The sequence below is a fragment of the Sphaeramia orbicularis genome, chromosome 11, assembly GCF_902148855.1.
Source record: "Sphaeramia orbicularis chromosome 11, fSphaOr1.1, whole genome shotgun sequence".
NCBI classification, from domain to species: domain Eukaryota; kingdom Metazoa; phylum Chordata; class Actinopteri; order Kurtiformes; family Apogonidae; genus Sphaeramia; species Sphaeramia orbicularis.
The window spans coordinates 41749942-41768609 of record NC_043967.1 but is presented as its reverse complement, the minus strand read 5'-3'; the positions used below and the strand labels follow the sequence as shown (position 1 = coordinate 41768609).

The 18668-nt window shown below is 30.5% G+C and overlaps 2 protein-coding genes across 2 annotated transcripts in view; one reads left to right on the top strand and one right to left on the bottom strand.

Moving 5' to 3' along the window:
• nudcd1 (NudC domain containing 1) overlaps positions 1 to 4445 on the bottom strand; it is a 106989-nt gene extending 102544 nt beyond the window's left edge. Inside the window, exons 1-2 of the mRNA XM_030147011.1 lie at positions 4378 to 4445; positions 247 to 424 (exon numbers count right to left, since the gene is read on the bottom strand). Coding sequence (XP_030002871.1) covers positions 247 to 424; positions 4378 to 4445 — 246 coding nt within the window. The remainder of the gene's footprint in view (positions 1 to 246; positions 425 to 4377) is intronic.
• A 1991-nt stretch (positions 4446 to 6436) lies between these two features.
• Positions 6437 to 16915, top strand: LOC115427861 (transcription and mRNA export factor ENY2-2-like). The gene is made up of 5 exons (XM_030146570.1): positions 6437 to 6530; positions 6626 to 6700; positions 6826 to 6896; positions 6984 to 7058; positions 16736 to 16915. Exons 2-5 carry the CDS (start codon positions 6633 to 6635, stop codon positions 16810 to 16812), a joined length of 291 nt encoding a protein of 96 aa, XP_030002430.1. The 5' UTR covers positions 6437 to 6530; positions 6626 to 6632; the 3' UTR covers positions 16813 to 16915.
• The last annotated feature ends 1753 nt before the right edge of the window (positions 16916 to 18668 follow it).

Below are 18668 nucleotides of genomic sequence, written 5' to 3'. Positions count from 1 at the left end.
ATATTAACATACTGGTCTTCTGTCTTTTTAATGAATATAAGCACATAAGTTTTGCATTAATCAGTGTCTGAAGGCATTGTATTTTTGACTTGCTAGCTTTTACCACTCTCATGAAACTGTAGAAAATGTATTTTTTAAAAGGTATTCATGACAACAAGATCTGCAAATCATCCAGCATTACTAGGAGACATGCGAAAAGAGGTGCTACATACAAAAACAGTTAAATCATCAGGTTTCGTATCTTACCAGAGTGACAGTCAAACTGAGAACCCGTCCTTTGCAGTCCACAAATAAAACACTGTCCTCATACCAAGGATCTATATGCAGATAATTGTACATGCCAAAAGCCCTCATATGCTCCAGGGTGTACTGCGTATCCTTCAACTTCACCTCCTCCACAGCTGCAGAGATGCAAAGAAAAAAGCTTCAAGAAGATATCCAAGCAAGATGGCAATTAATAGGCTAATCTTCTTATCAGTTAAGTTTTATAATGGGATGTGGCTTAGCAACTACAAATACTGTTATACTCTTGGTATCTGGCAATAATAGCATTAATGGATTAAGATTATTAAACTGTTATAAATTAATATTAGCAAATAAACACCTTGGTATGTTTATCTGTGAAACTTTATCTGCATTTTCCACTTCATGTTAAAAGTCAAGATGACAATTTGTAACAAGTTGAAATGCAAAATGTGTAAGGTGACATCCAATCCAGGTGTGTATGTTTAATGTTTAACATTATGTTTAACATTTAATCCAATCCAATCCAACTTTATTTGTAAAGCACTTTAAAACAACTGCAGTGGACCAAAGTGCTTTACAGAAGAAAAATTAAAACCTAAATAGAAGTATAAAATACAGAATAGAATGTTTAAAAGGATCCCCATTAGCTGCCACCAAATTGACAAGCTAATCCTCATGGGGTCCACACAGAAGGACGACACACAACACAGAACATAACAATACATAATATGCATGACAATCAGAATTCACATTATAAACAATGCAAATCTAAAAATGATAACCATTATTAACATCATTAAAAACATAAAACATTATCAGAAAAACATGGAATTAGTTATACAGTCATGAGTTGCATCCATCAAAGAAAATAACATAGACTCCCCTCCATCCAATATTTGCTCAGATATTTAACCCTTTCATGCATGAATTATGAGAACCTTAATGAGTGAGAGGGTTTTTATTCCTCTTAGGCATGAAAAAAACAATGTGATAGATTTTTTTTTTTTAATTGAACATATTTTTTAATGGAGTTACAAAAATGTCCACTCATCTGGACACACTGTGTTTAATTTCTGAAGCAAAGAAACATAAATTTAAAACACAGTATCAGAAAGTGATATACTGTGTGAAAACTACGAAATAAAAACATTTTTGATGCAGCTAATTTGATGTTTTCTCACATTTTATCACACTCCAATACTAGTTATTACTCACTTCATGGAGATAATATGCAAAAAAATCCTTTTTGTTTAAGAAAACTGTTAATTACAGTTTAATAACAATTGGCAATTGGTTTACACTCAATCATGTTACGGCAGATCAGGTTTACTAAGAACATAAAGTTACAGTAATGATATGAATTACAGTTTATGGGATGGCGCATAAGCGTTCACTGTGTTGGCTGATATGGAACTAAAACAACAAAACCCATGAATACACATGAGAACAGCTGTAGAATAACTGTCCACTGTAGTGACCACCGTGCATGAAAGGGTTAACCCTTTCATGCATTAATTATGAGAACCTTAGTTAAGATTTTTTTCTTGAGTGTTTTTATTCCTCCATAGATATGAAAAAAACAATGTGATCAAGGTTTTTTTTTTTTTGTTTTGTTTTTTTCATGGAGTTACAAAAATGTCCATGCATTTAATTTTTGAAGTAAGGAAACGTGTTTAAAACCCGATATCAGAAAGTGATATGAAAACAATGAAATAAAATAAAATCTTATGTTTTCTCACATTTTAACATATTCTAATGATAGTTATTACTCTTTTCATGGAGATAATATGCAAAAAAAAAAAAAAAAAAAAAAAAAAAAATATATATATATATATATATATATATATATATATATATATATGTATATATATATATATTATATATATATATATATATATATATATGTATATATATATATATATATATATATATATATATATATATATATATATATATATTTTTTTTATTTTTTTTTTTTTTCCCAAGAGATAACAATTGATTTCCACTCAAACATGTTAGTGCAGATCAGGTTTATCTAGAACACTACAGTTACAGTAATGGTCTGAATGTCAGTGTATTATTATTGGATGGTGCATAAGTGCCCACTGTGTTGGCTGATATGGAACTACAACAACAAAACCCATGAATACACAAGAGAACAGCTGGTGAATAACTGTCCACTGTAGTGACCACCGTGCACGAAAGGGTTAAAAAGTGCTTTCTCAGATGATACTTGAAAGATGATGTGTATAGAGTGATTTTGTTAAATGTGCATGACTAACTGAGCTCTAAACAAGTAGATGTGCAATGTGAGTCATTTCAGCTGAATACAATGAAAATATTGACTGTACAGTATCTTATAACTTCACTTTCGTTTGTCTTTGTGTGTGGTGATACTAGTATTAACCCTTTCATGCATTAATTATGAGAACCTTAGTTAAGATTTTTTTCTTGAGTGTTTTTATTCCTCCATAGGCATGAAAAAAACAATGTGATCAAGGTTTTTTTTTTGTTTGTTTTTTTTCATGGAGTTACAAAAATGTCCATGCATTTCATTTTTGAAGTATGGAAACGTGTTTAAACACCCGATATCAGAAAGTGATATGAAAACAATGAAATAAAATAAATCTGATGTTTTCTCACATTTTAACATATTCTAATGCTAGTTATTACTCTTTTCATGGAGATAATATGCAAAAAATTTTTTTTTTTTTTTTCTAAGAGATAACAATTGATTTCCACTCAAACATGTTAGTGCATATCAGGTTTATCTAGAAAAGTACAGTTACAGTAATGGTCTGAATGTCAGTGTATTATTATTGGATGGTGCATAAGTGCCCCACTGTGTTGGCTGATATGGAACTACAACAACAAAACCCATGAATACACAAGAGAACAGCTGGTGAATAACTGTCCACTGTAGTGACCACCGTGCACGAAAGGGTTAAAAAGTGCTTTCTCAGATGATACTTGAAAGATGATGTGTATAGAGTGATTTTGTTAAATGTGCATGACTAACTGAGCTCTAAACAAGTAGATGTGCAATGTGAGTCATTTCAGCTGAATACAATGAAAATATTGACTGTACAGTATCTTATAACTTCACTTTCCTTTGTCTTTGTGTGTGGTGATACTAGTATTAACCCTTTCATGCATTAATTATGAGAACCTTAGTTAAGATTTTTTTCTTGAGTGTTTTTATTCCTCCATAGGCATGAAAAAAACAATGTGATCAAGGTTTTTTTTTTGTTTTGTTTTTTTCATGGAGTTACAAAAATGTCCATGCATTTAATTTTGAAGTAAGGAAACGTGTTTAAAACCCGATATCAGAAAGTGATATGAAAACAATGAAATAAAATAAAATCTGATGTTTTCTCACATTTTAACATATTCTAATGATAGTTATTACTCTTTTCATGGAGATAATTTGCAAAATATATATATATATATATTTTTTTTTTTTTCTAAGAGATAACAATTGATTTCCACTCAAACATGTTAGTGCATATCAGGTTTATCTAGAACAGTACAGTTACAGTAATGGTCTGAATGTCAGTGTATTATTACTGGGTGGTGCATAAGTGCCCACTGTGTTGGCTGATATGGAACTACAACAACAAAACCCATGAATACACAAGAGAACAGCTGTAGAAGAACTGTCCACTGGAGTGACCACTGTGCATGAAAGGGTTAAATAGAACATTTTCCCTCATCAACTGCATAACTACAGTCATGTTTACATTCATTTTGTCCCTACCATTATAGCTATTCTGTGTTAATGATAATAAATACTGAAATAAAATATTATAGTCTTTTCAGGAGGGTCCCAAATCCCTAGAGATTAATGAGGAACTACTTACAACAATTTAGCTAAAACCATGAGACGCTTAAAAAATTAGCTTTAACGCTTCAATTTACAATTGACAAAATACTTTTTTCTAAATGAGCAGCCCGTGTAGCCTTTCGTTTTTCACTGGAACATATTAATTTGTTTGTTTGCAGATGTTTTAGAAGTTAAATCTGTGCTGTCACTGTGCTGTGATGCTAAACTTCAGCTAGCTAACTGAACTGTACTTTATCTCACCAGCATCCAGTTCACGTTGTTAAGTCGGAATGGCGTTCCAAGATAACCTGTAGCTTTCAAAGTTGGGGTCTAACAGGTCTCTGTTGACCTTCAAGGAGTAATTCGACGCAGCCATATTTTAATGAATGTGAATTAATTCCTTTACAGGTGAAAGATGATGTGTATGAACCCAGCCGGACACACGTTTTGTATTTTTGTTCCTGCCGGAGCCATTTTACGGCGGACGTAACGTTGTTAGGTGCTGATGGGAAATTGAGTTTAATAGACGTTTAATACTTGTAATTACAGGCTAGTTTTCACTGTGTTTTATGTCTGTTATGAATATTTTTTTAGCTAGTATTTCACATATATAGGTAAAAATAAACTAAATATTGAAGGTGAGCGTTGTTAGTGAGGATGTAAGGACCACTGACACAAATAGACTTAATTTATTTATTTAACTGTAACCACAAGTATAAATTCTCACATTTCAATATATTTTAATTCTCATTCTTTTATTCATTATAACTGTTGGGTTTCTGTAAATTGGCTTAGAGTCTGGTTTTGACCAACTCTATATATAAAGTGTCTTTTTTGTTGTGATCTGGTGCTATATAAATAAAATTTGATTGATTGAGTGATTTGATTGGTTTTCCCCTGTAAGTCTCTTTGGAAAAAAGCATCTGCCAAATGCATAAACATAAACATATAGCAGCACTTACACATTAAATTAACTACTTCAACAAACGCAGGCTTTAAAAGTAATTGCGTTGTATTTTGAATGAATGAATGAATTTATTTATTTTTGGTTTTACATCAATCATTATACTCAGTACATCAATCGTAATAAACACAAAAAGCAAAAAAGGAATAGGGAGGAAGCAAAAGCTTATTTTTTTGTCTATCCTTTTCAACTAATACACTGCTTACATCAACTTAAGTGTGTACAGCATCGAGCATTCACACCATAATAATAACAAATTAAAAAAAAAAAAAAATTAAAAATCAACAACAAAAACACATCTATCATCTCAATTCAATATTTCTGACAAATTTAAACTTAAAGTACTTTTTTTTTTTTTTTTTTAAACTTCGCCAAAGGAGTAGATAACTTAAGTGCATCATAAGGTCCATTCCATAATTTCACACCCACAGTTCCATTCACATCTGCCCTCACTTTAATCCACTCACACATATGAAAATCTCTGAAACTCGAATTACTCGCTCCTAATTCCAAGAAACCACGACTGGTCTTTGAGACAATACTATTTTTATCCTTCATGTTCCATGTACCTATTTAGAAAAAATTCTTTATACCTCTTTTTAAATACATTTATGTTTGTACTTTCCTTTATCTCCTGTTCTAGATTATTCCACAAAGTCACTAATGTAAGTCTTACTTTAACCCTTTCATGCACAGTGGTCACTCCAGTGGACAGTTATTCTACAGCTGTTCTTTTGTATATTCATGGGATTTGTTGTTTTAGTTCCATATCAGCCAACACAGTGGACACTTATGCATCATCCCATACACTGACGTTCAGACCATTACTGTAACTTTGCTGTTCTTGATAAACCTGATCTGCAGTGACATGTTTGAGTCTAAATCAATTGCTTATTATTATTAAACAGTGTTTTTGTTGTTGTGGTTGTTGTTGTTGTTGTTGTTGTTGTTGTTGTTGTTTTATGCATATTATCTCCATGAAGTGAGTAATGACTAGTATTAGAGTATGTTAAAATGTGAGAAAACATCAGATTAGTAGCATTTTTTAAATTATTATTATTTCATAGTTTTCACATGATGTATCAGTAAATATGTGTTTTGTTTTGTTTTTTTTTGCTTCAGAAATTAAATGCATGGTGTCAAACTGAGTGGACATTTTTGGAACTCCATGAAAAATAGATTCATACCAAAATTTTCAATCGCATTGTTGTTGTTTTTTTTCATGCCTAAAGAGGAATAAAAACACTCAAGAAAATAAATTTTGATTAAGATTCTTATAATTCATGCATGAAAAGGTTAAAATCATACTTATGCTATAGTTCCTCTTCTAAAAAGTCATTGCATCGCATTACTGCATCTTTATAACACACTTAAAACGAGAAAAAAGAAAAATATCACAAAACGGAGCCAAGGCGGAACTGTTGAGCTTTTGTTTGTTTTAGACGGCGCCATTTTACAAAGGGACCGTGTGTTCCCCAGCTGATCTATTTCACAAAGGTAACGGTTTATTGATATTTTCATGTGTTTAATGTATATCTGTGACATTTCTGCGCCTAAACTGACGCTATTTCTGTTTTTTTGTTTGTTTTCAGGTAGATCATGAGTAAAGATTCACAAATGAGGGCTGCAATAAACCAGAAGCTGATAGAAATGGGGGAACGGGAACGGTAAGCGGTCCTTCCACTGCAGTGATTCGGTTATGGCATGTTGTGTAGAGGCTGTAGTAGCTTTTGCAGAGACTTATGTAATAACAACACTAACCCTGTGTAATGTCAACTGGATGTGGTCACAGGTTGAAAGAGTTACTCAGGGCAAAACTGGTGGAGTGTGGGTGGAAGGACCAGCTGAAGGCACACTGCAAAGGTACTGAGTGTGTGTCTGCTTTGGCAAAGTATGTGTGTTTGTGTTTGTGGGAGGTTTTTCTCAAGTCTGGTCAACTCTTGTGTGCAGATGTGATCAGAGAAAAGGGACTGGAACATGTCACAGTGGAAGACCTGGTCACAGAAGTCACACCCAAAGGCAGAGGTATTCATTCATTTTAGGGATGGAATGATATGAAAAGTTCATATCACGGTTATTGTGACCAAAATTATCTTGGTTATCATTATTATTAGTGATGGGACTTTTGGATCTTTGAAGGGAGCCGTTCAATCAGGAGCCGTTCACTGAAAAGAGCTGTTCAAAAGACTGGATCTTTTATGTTTTTTGCATTATTTTGAAACACCAATGTTTTAATGACTAAATAGGCTACATGTGATGATTGACATTACATTTTAAAGGTGTTTAATTGGCACGGCAGTAAATATTATCTTGCTGTAAAAAAGAATAGTTAGTTAAATACATGACATGAGAGGTGACATTAGGCAAATGCTGGAATTTGACCAAAAACATCACGGTACATTATGTGGACTAGTCTGTAGCCTAAAAATGAAGAAGAAAATAAAACATTTTCTTACGAAATAACATTTTATTCTCCTCAAAACAAGAACAATAAATGTGTGTAAACATACAGGAAAAAATACACAAAACACAACAGCGATTAATCACTGCAGTTACTTAAATACCTGAACTGTAGTGCAATTCTCAGAACAAGAACAGTATGTTGGTAAACATACAGAAAAAATGCACAAAACACAAAAGCGATTTATCATTGCAATTACGCAAATACCTTATCAACTGTAGTGCATTTCCCTCAGAACAAAAACAATAAATGTGTGTAAACATACAGAAAAAATTGCACAAAACACAACAGTGATTAATCACTGTTATAAAAAATAAAAATGAATGACTCTTTACAAAGACTCGGTTCCCATCGTTCATTTCAAAGAGCCGTTCAAAAGATTCGATTCGTTCGTGAACGTCACATCATTAATTATTATCGCGGTATTGTTGAAATTGTGCTCAAAATGTTCAAAAAGTACTTATACACACACTGAAATAATTTAACCAAATTGTATTTAAATTAAAAAACAAACAAACAAACAAATAACATAACAGGCACAATGTACCTTCTGTTGCCAGAAACATTTGAATATTAACTCTTAGTGGTCTGAGCCTTTTTTGGCCGTTTTTAAGTACTTTTGATTTTGCCTTTATATACTATGTAAAGAAATGTTTACTATACCCATGTTTGGTATCTTTTTTTCCAGCACAACTTCATCTATATCATCTACCTATTATTTTTTTTCACTTTAACCTACTATATCAACATAAAAGGACAAAAAGCACAAAAAAAAATCCAATTTGAAAAATGTATATAATTTATTGCATAAATAACACAAAGTTGCTTAACGAACCTTTTCAAAGACTTTAAAAGTAAATATTGGTTCCAAATATTAGGTATATAAAATAACATTTGTAATAAATAAAAAATATACTCAAATATTTGACATAAAAGCATATCTTTACATGTTCTTTTTTTCCCTAAAAGTGCAGTAATCAAACACTGTTATCATGATAATTAGAATTTTAATGGTAATACTAACCGTCTGCAATTTTACCGCGGTTTATCATTATACCGGTAATCGTTACATCCCTAATTCATTCATACACAACAATGTTAAATTTAACAAGACACAATACAATAAAACCCTAAAAAGAATCATGTAGCGGCTATTTGTCATCAAAACTAAATCTACTTAAAGGTGACTGAACTTAAGACTTTAACATAACTCAAATAACCACTAGATCACCATGGGTTTGTGGTTTACGCAGTCAAAAATACAATGTCCATACCATAGATGTATTTCAAGCGGTTTATTTTTAGGATTTTGCAGCAAACAACCAAAGCCTTTTGTGCTGTCTCTCCTGTTCATCCTGTCTGTCTGTCTGTGAATGACTGGTTATCTGGTTATCTGGTTGTCTGTCCGGTTGCCTGGTTGTCTGGTAAAAACAACATAGGCCCACCCAGGTGCCCATGATCTAAATTAGGGGTGTCAAACTCATTTTTGTTCAGGGGCCACATTCAGCCCAAATTGATCTTAAGTGGGCCAGACCAGTAAAACAACAGCATAATAACCTGTAAATAATGATGACTCCAAATTTTTCTCTTTGTTTTAGTGCAATCAAAATTAAATTATAAAAATATATAAATTTGCAAACAATCCAAACAAAAATGATGTGAATAACCTGAAAAAAACTGAAATTTCTTGAGAAAAATAAGTGCAATTTTAACAATATTATACCTCAACTTACCATTTATACATGCATATTAACGGATTGGATCTACAAAGACACAAAATATTTAATAACAGGAAGAATAATGTTAAAATTTCACTTTCAAAATTTCAGGGTTTTTTTATGTTAAATGATAGTTTGTAAATGTTAATATTTTCATCATTTCATGTAAGTTTTTACACTAAAACAAAGAGAAAATTTGGAGTTGTCATTACTTATTTATAGATGTAATGTAATATTATGTTTTTCACATTAAACTAAGAAAATTTGGAGTCATTATTTATAGGTTATTATGCTATTATTTTAGTTGACATCACATTGGTCTGTATGTGGAACCTGAACAAAAACAACTTCGACATCCTTGATTGTTGATTAGGGCTGAAAGAAATATTGTTATCGTATCGATATCGAGATATGAACATTAAAGATATTAATATGGAAAAAGCAACAATATAAACGATATAGATTTCCCCCGTGCTCGCCCTGCATGTACAGCTCTGGAAGTCACAACAAATTTAATTTATTTGTACTTTATGTTAATGTTGATGACTGGCAGTGAGTTCTTATAAATAAAACTGCACTTTCCACATTCTTTTGTATTATGATGTTAGTATTTTTCTGAAAAATGCTTGGTTTTCACCGAACCTGTAGTCATATCGTATTGATATCGAGATATCTGGCATGAATATCGAGACATGAAATTTTGTCCATATCGTTCAGCCCTATTGTTAATAACTTAAGTGTAATTTCTGCGCTTTGCAAATTCATCCCACGGGCCAGATTTGAGCCTTTGGCGAGCCGCATTTGGCCCCCGGGCCGCATGTTTGACACCCCTGGTTTAAACCAATAAAAAAACACAAAACAAAAAGGTGCCAAATACTAAAGAATGAAAGCAATAACCATGAAAATAAAAAAATATGGTCTAAATATTAAACAAATAAAAAACAAACAAATCAAAATAAACGATTAGCAAAAAAAAAAAAACTAAATTAATAAACAAAAAAGGTAAATTAACTTTGAACCAAAAACTAAACAGACAAATAGCTCCTACAAATAGTTTTATTAAAATATAAAAGAAGAGTTTACTCATCCAGGAAGGATACAAGTACAACATCTCTTCTTTCAGGGAGACTTGGCCAGAATTGCAGCAACATCAGTTTCACAAAACAAGCTAAATGTATGAATATAACATAAAGATAGGAAAGAATAAGAGAGAGTTAAAGAAGAGTAAGAAGTAAATAGACCATGTAGGTGATGTTCATAAGTTATGTAACTACAGAGGTTCACGCAGAGCAGGAACATGACAATTTTATAACAATGTGCAAAACATATTTTAAAAAGAAGGCATAATAAAATGAAATACTCAAAAACGGAATATGTTTAATATCTTTATGCATGTGTTTCCATATTGTAAATTCACAAGTAGGCCCATATTTTCTTCTGTGGTTGCAACATAATAATACAAAATACGATTATTGTTTAGCCTTTGCTAAGTTTTCACTTTAAAATATTTAATATAGAATCACCCTAGATCCATTTAACCAACTATTAGTAGTATTATCGTTAAGGTTAAAGGACAACAGGCGGACATTATCACTGAGAACCAGGCTGTGAAGATACAACAGCCTAGTTTTTGTTTTGTTTTGTTTTGTTTTGTTTTTAATTCTTGTCATGTATTTCTTTCTTTTATTTAGGGTGATTTATCTTCTGTATTTTTTTTTTTTTTTTTTTTAATTTTTTTTAATTTGTATTTTTATTTATACAGTTTTTCTATGTCTTTTCATCTACTCTTGTATTTCACTATGTTATTTGGTTTTTTATTTATTTTTCTGTCCAGCACTTTGGTCCAATGTGGTTGTTTAACCCTTTCATGCACGAATTAGAGAAACCTTATCAAAATTTTTTCCTGAGTGTTTTTATTCGTCTTTAGGCATGAAAAAAACATGTGATAGAACATTTCTTCTGAAAATTAAATTAAAAAATTAAATAAAAATAATTAAAAAAAAAAAAAATTAAAAATACATTAAAAAAAGTAATAATGACAAAAAAATTCTTATGAACCAATTTTTCGTGAAGTTGCAAAAATATCCACATCAGCTGGACACCTCACGTTTCATTTTTGACAACACAGAAACTGTATTTACTGATAAATTGTGTGAAAAACTGTGGGGAAGGCTTGTGATTCTGGGGGTTTATCCTCAGGAGAGATCTACATAATGTTACCAATTCATGTCAGAAAAGATATGTAGTGTCTTAAAACTTTAATAAAGATATGTGTAAAAAAAGAAGAAAAAAAAAACAAAATCCATGAATATACAAGAGAACAGCTGTAGAATAACTGTCCACTGTAGTGACCACTATGCATGAAAGGGTTAAAGTACTTTTACAAATAAAGTTGGATTGGAATTGGATAGTTGAAACTAAAATCCCCACAGTAAGTCAGTGGTGGAAATAGATTAAAAAAGCAGAACTGTAATGTTATAGCTAAAACAGACATGTTTCTAATAAAATGCACTCATCCTTTCATATTTTTTCACTTTATGTGATTTAAGACACTTCTGTTAACCCCTGATTTAAATGTACAGGGTGGGGAAGCAAAATTTACAATGAACATTTAGTTGTTTTTTCTCAGCAGGCACTACGTCAATTGTTTTGAAACCAAACATATATTGATGTCATAATCATACCTAACACTATTATCCATACCTTTTCAGAAACTTTTGCCCATATGAGTAATCAGGAAAGCAAACGTCAAATAGTGTGTGATTTGCTGAATGCACTCGTCACACCAAAGGAGATTTCAAAAATAGTTGGAGTGTCCATAAAGACTGTTTATAATGGAAAGAAGAGAACGACTATGAGCAAAACTATTACGAGAAAGTCTGGAAGATACTATTAAAGAAGAATGGGAGAAGTTGTCACCCCAATATTTGAGGAACACTTGCGCAAGTTTCAGGAAGCGTGTGAAGGCAGTTATTGAGAAAGAAGGAGGACACATAGAATAAAAACATTTTCTATTATGTCAGTTTTCTTGTGGCAAATAAATTCTCATGACTTTCAATAAACTAATTGGTCATACACTGTCTTTCAATCCCTGCCTCAAAATATTGTAAATTTTGCTTCCCCACCCTGTATAGCCTGTGACAGGTAAGACTGCACTTGATGAATCGCAGTAAAAGTACAAGTAAAAAGACAACAGCGATGTGTCATGTGATTTATGAGTAGTTACATCCTTATTGAGTCAGTAGGTCAATAGTGTGAGGAGTGTCTGGGCGTGTGTTTGTGTATGGAAGAAACGAACGATGCTGCCGCCGTCTGCAGTGGCGATGGAGTCTGGTGAAGGAACGGTGAACGATGGTTGAGAGGAGCAGGGTGGTCACATCTAAGAAATAAATAAACAAAATGCAACCTATAACCTCTTACACACTATAAATGAACGAGCTGCTTCAACTTTTAATGAAAATAAGAATATAACAAAAAGACAATATACTACTAAGACAAAGCTCTATACCAGGGGTGTGAAACATAAGGTCCGTGGCCCCAAAATCAGCCCTCCAAAGTTTCCTATCTGGCTTGTGAGATGAAATTTGATGAAAGAGCAAAAATTACACTGAAGATATTAAAACTCCCAAATTTTAACAATCTTACGTGTGCAGGTTACTAAATGTTTTGTTTGTAATGCATATGTTGTAAAATGCACATGTATAATAATATAGGGCTCGTACGAGTGCTTGAAATCCATGAAAATACTTAAATTTCATTGTTGTGTTTTCAAGGTCTAAAAAGTGCTTGAATTTCAGTTTAAGTGCATGCAATTATAACTCTGAGATGTGATTTATTTGTTTATTTTTAGTATTAACTCTGCCTGGTTAGATGGTAAGCCAAAGCTACTTGTATTATTATTATTATATTATTATTATTATTATATTATTATTATTATTATTATTATTATTATTATTGTTGTTGTTGTTGTTGTTGTAGTTGTATATGAATGTACTGTTGTTTTCCAAGAAGTGATACTTTATTATTAATATAATAATAATAATAATAATAATAATAATACATTTATTTATAAGCGCCTTTCAAGACACCCAAGGACACTGCACAACAAGATAAAACAAACAATCCATAAAATACGAAGAAATAAACAGATTAAAACAAATAATTACTATATATAGAAATGAAGTTGTAGAACGGAGATTTTGAAAAATAAAACTTTATGTCAAAAAACAAAATTATCAGGTGCATTCAGGTCGACTCCAGGTACATTTTTATCTTAATTTTTGTCTCGGGGCGAATGTGTCTGAAGAACGCCAAGTGGCTTCCCTTTTTTTGGATAAAACTTTGTGTTCTCCTTGAATTTCTAAACTTTTTGCTATTACGAAACATAATTTTAGATGTTTATTGCATAATACAATGTACATCATTATGGTAAAAACTGAAAAAAAACATCAATGCTTGTTTGTGCTCATGTAGACACACTACAAACAAAAAGTTATGGATATTTTTAATTTTTGGGCTTTTTTTTTTTAATTGGGATGCTTGCACAGCGCTTTTTCCTTTTTTATGTGAATTGAATTGAAATACATTTTTTAATGAACAGACATTTTATTTACAAATGGCAAAAATTACAAAAAAAAAAAAAAAATTATCCTTAACTTTTTTTTTTTTTTGTAGTGTATGTATTTTACCTAGCGATAAGGTGCTGTGCTGGAAAAATTTGAAAATAACCCTTAAAAGTGCTTGAATTTGACCTTTCTGTAACACTATGATTCTTTTTGAGTGAGAAATACCGAAACTGTTAGCACCCAGTTCATATGTTCGTTTTTTACTTTTGTATGTTTAAAATATGAAACATAAAAAGGACATGGAGATATTTTTTCATCTTTTCTAATAAAAAAATAAAATTAAAAAATAACAGAAAAGTGCTTGAATTTGACCTTGAAAAATGTGTGCAAACCCTGATAAGTTGAAATTAATCTAATATTGTTAAAACTGCACTTATTTTTCTTTAAAAACTTTAAGTTTTCAGCTCAAGTTAGCCTATTAAATTTTTTTTGTGAAAGAATAGGATGAAAATGTCAACATGTTCATAACTTAAATTCACTTTTTTGCACTAAAACAAAGAAAAACATTTGGATTTGTCATTATTTATAGGTTATTATGTTATTATTTACTGGTCCGGCTCATTTGAGATCATTTTGGGCTGAATGTGGCCCCTGAACTATAATAATTTAAACATAACCCATGAAAGTGCTTAAAGTGCTTGAATTTGACCTTTCTGTGACACTATGATTCTTTTTGAGTGAGAAATACCGAAACTGTTAGCACCCAGTTCATATGTTCGTTTTTTACTTTTGTATGTTTAAAATATGAAACATGAAAAGGACATGGAGATATTTTTTCATCTTTTCTAATAAAAAAATAAAATTAAAAATAACAGAAAAGTGCTTGAATTTGACCTTGAAAATGTGTGCAAAACCCTGATAAGTTGAAATTAATCTAATATTGTTAAAACTGCACTTATTTTTCTTTAAAAACTTTAAGTTTTCAGCTCAAGTTAGCCTATTAAATTTTTTTGTGAAAGAATAGGATGAAAATGTCAACATGTTCACAACTTAAATTCACTTTTTTGCACTAAAACAAAGAAAAACATTTGGATTTGTCATTATTTATAGGTTATTATGTTATTATTTTACTGGTCCGGCTCATTTGAGATCATTTTGGGCTGAATGTGGCCCCTGAACTATAATAATTTAAACATAACCCATGAAAGTGCTTAAAGTGCTTGAATTTGACCTTTCTGTAACACTATGATTCTTTTTGAGTGAGAAATACCGAAACTGTTAGCACCCAGTTCATATGTTCGTTTTTTACTTTTGTATGTTTAAAATATGAAACATGAAAAGGACATGGAGATATTTTGTCATCTTTTCCAATTAAAAAAATAAATAAATAAGAGAAATGTGCTTGAATTTGACCTTGAAAATGTGTATAAACCCTGATAAGTCGAAATTAATCTAATATTGTTAAAATTACACTTATTTTTCTTTAAAAACTTTAAGTTTTCAGCTCAAGTTAGCCTATTAAATTTTTTTTGTGAAAGAATAGGATGAAAATGTCAACATGTTCATAACTTAAATTCACTTTTTTGCACTAAAACAAAGAAAAACATTTGGATTTGTCATTATTTATAGGTTATTATGTTATTATTTTACTGGTCCGGCTCATTTGAGATCATTTTGGGCTGAATGTGGCCCCTGAACTATAATAATTTAAACATAACCCATGAAAGTGCTTAAAGTGCTTGAATTTGACCTTTCTGTGACACTATGATTCTTTTTGAGTGAGAAATACCGAAACTGTTAGCACCCAGTTCATATGTTCGTTTTTACTTTTGTATGTTTAAAATATGAAACATAAAAAGGACATGGAGATATTTTTTCATCTTTTCTAATAAAAAAATAAAATTAAAAAATAACAGAAAAGTGCTTGAATTTGACCTTGAAAAATGTGTGCAAACCCTGATAAGTTGAAATTAATCTAATATTGTTAAAACTGCACTTATTTTTCTTTAAAAACTTTAAGTTTTCAGCTCAAGTTAGCCTATTAAATTTTTTTTGTGAAAGAATAGGATGAAATGTCAACATGTTCATAACTTAAATTCACTTTTTTGCACTAAAACAAAGAAAAACATTTGGATTTGTCATTATTTATAGGTTATTATGTTATTATTTTACTGGTCCGGCTCATTTGAGATCATTTGGGCTGAATGTGGCCCCTGAACTATAATAATTTAAACATAACCCATGAAAGTGCTTAAAGTGCTTGAATTTGACCTTTCTGTGACACTATGATTCTTTTTGAGTGAGAATACCGAAACTGTTAGCACCCAGTTCATATGTTCGTTTTTTACTTTTGTATGTTTTAAAATATGAAACATGAAAAGGACATGGAGATATTTTTTCATCTTTTCTAATAAAAAATAAAATAAAAAAAATGACAGATCCGGTCCGGCTCATTTGAGATCATTTAGGGCTGAATGTGGCCCCTGAACTATAATAATTTAAACATAACCCCTGAAAGTGCTTAAAGTGCTTGAATTTGACCTTTCTGTATTAAATTAAAAAATTAAAAAAATAAATAAATAAGAGAAATGTGCTTGAATTTGACCTTGAAAAATGTGTATAAACCCTGATAAGTTGAAATTAATCTAATATTGTTAAAATTACACTTATTTTTCTTTAAAAACTTGAGGTTTTCAGCTCAAGTTAGCCTATTAAATTCATATTATAGGCTAACTCATAACTTAAATTCACTTTTTTGCACTAAAACAAAGAAAAACATTTGGATTTGTCATTATTTATAGGTTATTATGTTATGATTTCACTGGTCTGGCTCATTTGAGATCATTTTGGGCTAAATTATAATAATTTTAACACCCCTTCTCTATAGAATATATAATAAATAAACCCACAGGCTGTTAACTGTGTTCTTCATCCCTTCTTTTTCTCTCTCCTCTGCAGCGCTTGTTCCAGACAGTGTGAAGAAAGAACTCCTCCAGAGAATCAGAGCGTTTTTAGCTCAACACGCCACTTTGTGAACGAGACAATTCCTCTGTAGACATTTTTTTACTCACTATAGATCCACAATTAAAACCCGATACTGATACCTGTTCTCATTGTGAGCGATGCTGAAGTGTTATTTTTATTTGTATTGTGTGTTTTCATATTGATTTTAGTTTGTTATGCAGCAGTTTTGGACAAAAAAATAATAAAGTCATGCCTATTTTGGTGATTTGTGTCCTCATTTTGTTTCAGGGAAAGGTTAAATTTAAAATGATCTTTCGTCATATTTCACACAGGAGGATGAGTGGTTTCTGCTGAAATGACAACTATGTCCGGTGACAGTTACATAGTGTCCTCTTACATGGTTGAGAAACTGAGGCGTTTGCGTGTTGCATAAGACATTTGGAGTAAATACTAGTCAGCAGTTGCAATTTTGAGTGTGCTTACACAGATTTCCACGAAAGGTTCTAAATATAAGTGAATGTTTCAAAATGGCTCTAATGTAAAAAAAAAAAACAACAAAAACCCAAAACAATAATTTACTGTAATAACCTTCAAAATACTATTATTATTTTTATTTTTTTACCAGTAAAAGTGGTGAAAAACCTTGTGAAGTGACCTCATCCTGTTGCTGTTTTTGGGTTTTCTCATCACAGGATATGTTTTGTAAAATACACCACAGAGGAAGCCAAAACACGCAGTCACGTCACCGTCTGAACTTGCCGAACAGACGTATTTATATCTGCTGTCGTTCCTGTTTTATGCATTCTTGGAATAAGTCACAGGTTGACAGGTCATATGCGTGACAGGCTGTTTGTGTATTAGAGTATTTATCATGTTGAACAGTAGCTGATTAAGCTGCTGTTATTATGTGTAATTACTGTTCTTTTTAAAAATAGCACAGTGTTTTGACAGTTTGACACATAACACTGATCAGATTTTTCTCACAGTTGTCAGCGCTGAGACTTGGGAACATTTTTATCAGTGTTATTTAAATAATGTCATATGTTGAGGTTGTTTGCACGATTTTTTTCTAATTCTTTTTAAAGTAAAACTATAATATGGATAAATCAGTGAGTAAATATTATTTATTTATTTAGATGATGATGATGATGATGATTATTATAGTATTATCAGAATATTATTTTTGGTGGTTAACTTTTTTTTTATTATTTTACTTATTTAATTTATTGATTTATACTAAATTTACTCTACATCAGTGAGTCAAAATTATTTATTTATTTAGATTATTACGATTATTATTATTATTATTATTATTATTATTATTATTATTATTATTATTATTATTATTATTATTGGTACTGAACTTTTTTTATTATTTTACTTATTTAATTAATTTATTGATTTATACTAAATTTACTCTACATCAGTGAGTCAAAATTATTTATTTATTTATTTATTTAGATTATTACAATTATTATTACTATTAGTAGTAGTAGTTGTTGTAATAGTGTAGTATTACCAAAATATTATTATTATTATTATTATTATTATTATTATTATTATTATTATTATTATTATTATTGTATTTTCAGAATATTATTTTTGGTACTTAACTTTTTTATTATTTTACTTATTTAATTAATTTATTGATTTATACTACATTTACTCTGCATCAGTGAGTCAATATTATTTATTTATTTATTTAGATTATTACAACAACAACTATTATTATTATTATTATTATTATTATTATTATTATTATTATCAGAATATTATTTTTGGTACTTAACTGTTTTTATTATTTTACTTATTTAATTATTTATTGATTTATACTAAATTTACTCCTACATCAGTGAGTCAAAATTATTTATTTATTAATTATTAGATTATTACAATATTATACTATTAGGAGTAGTAGTAGTAGTAG

What these genes read in the sequence shown, in the direction of transcription:
- LOC115427861 (XM_030146570.1), top strand. Translation starts at nt 6,633, where the DNA reads ATGAGTAAAGATTCACAAATGAGGGCTGCAATAAACCAGAAGCTGATA. An exon ending in GAAATGGGGGAACGGGAACG is followed by an intron (nt 6,701 to 6,825) that starts GTAAGCGGTCCT and finishes ATGTGGTCACAG; the next exon opens with GTTGAAAGAGTTACTCAGGG. An exon ending in AGTCACACCCAAAGGCAGAG is followed by an intron (nt 7,059 to 16,735) that starts GTATTCATTCAT and finishes TCTCCTCTGCAG; the next exon opens with CGCTTGTTCCAGACAGTGTG.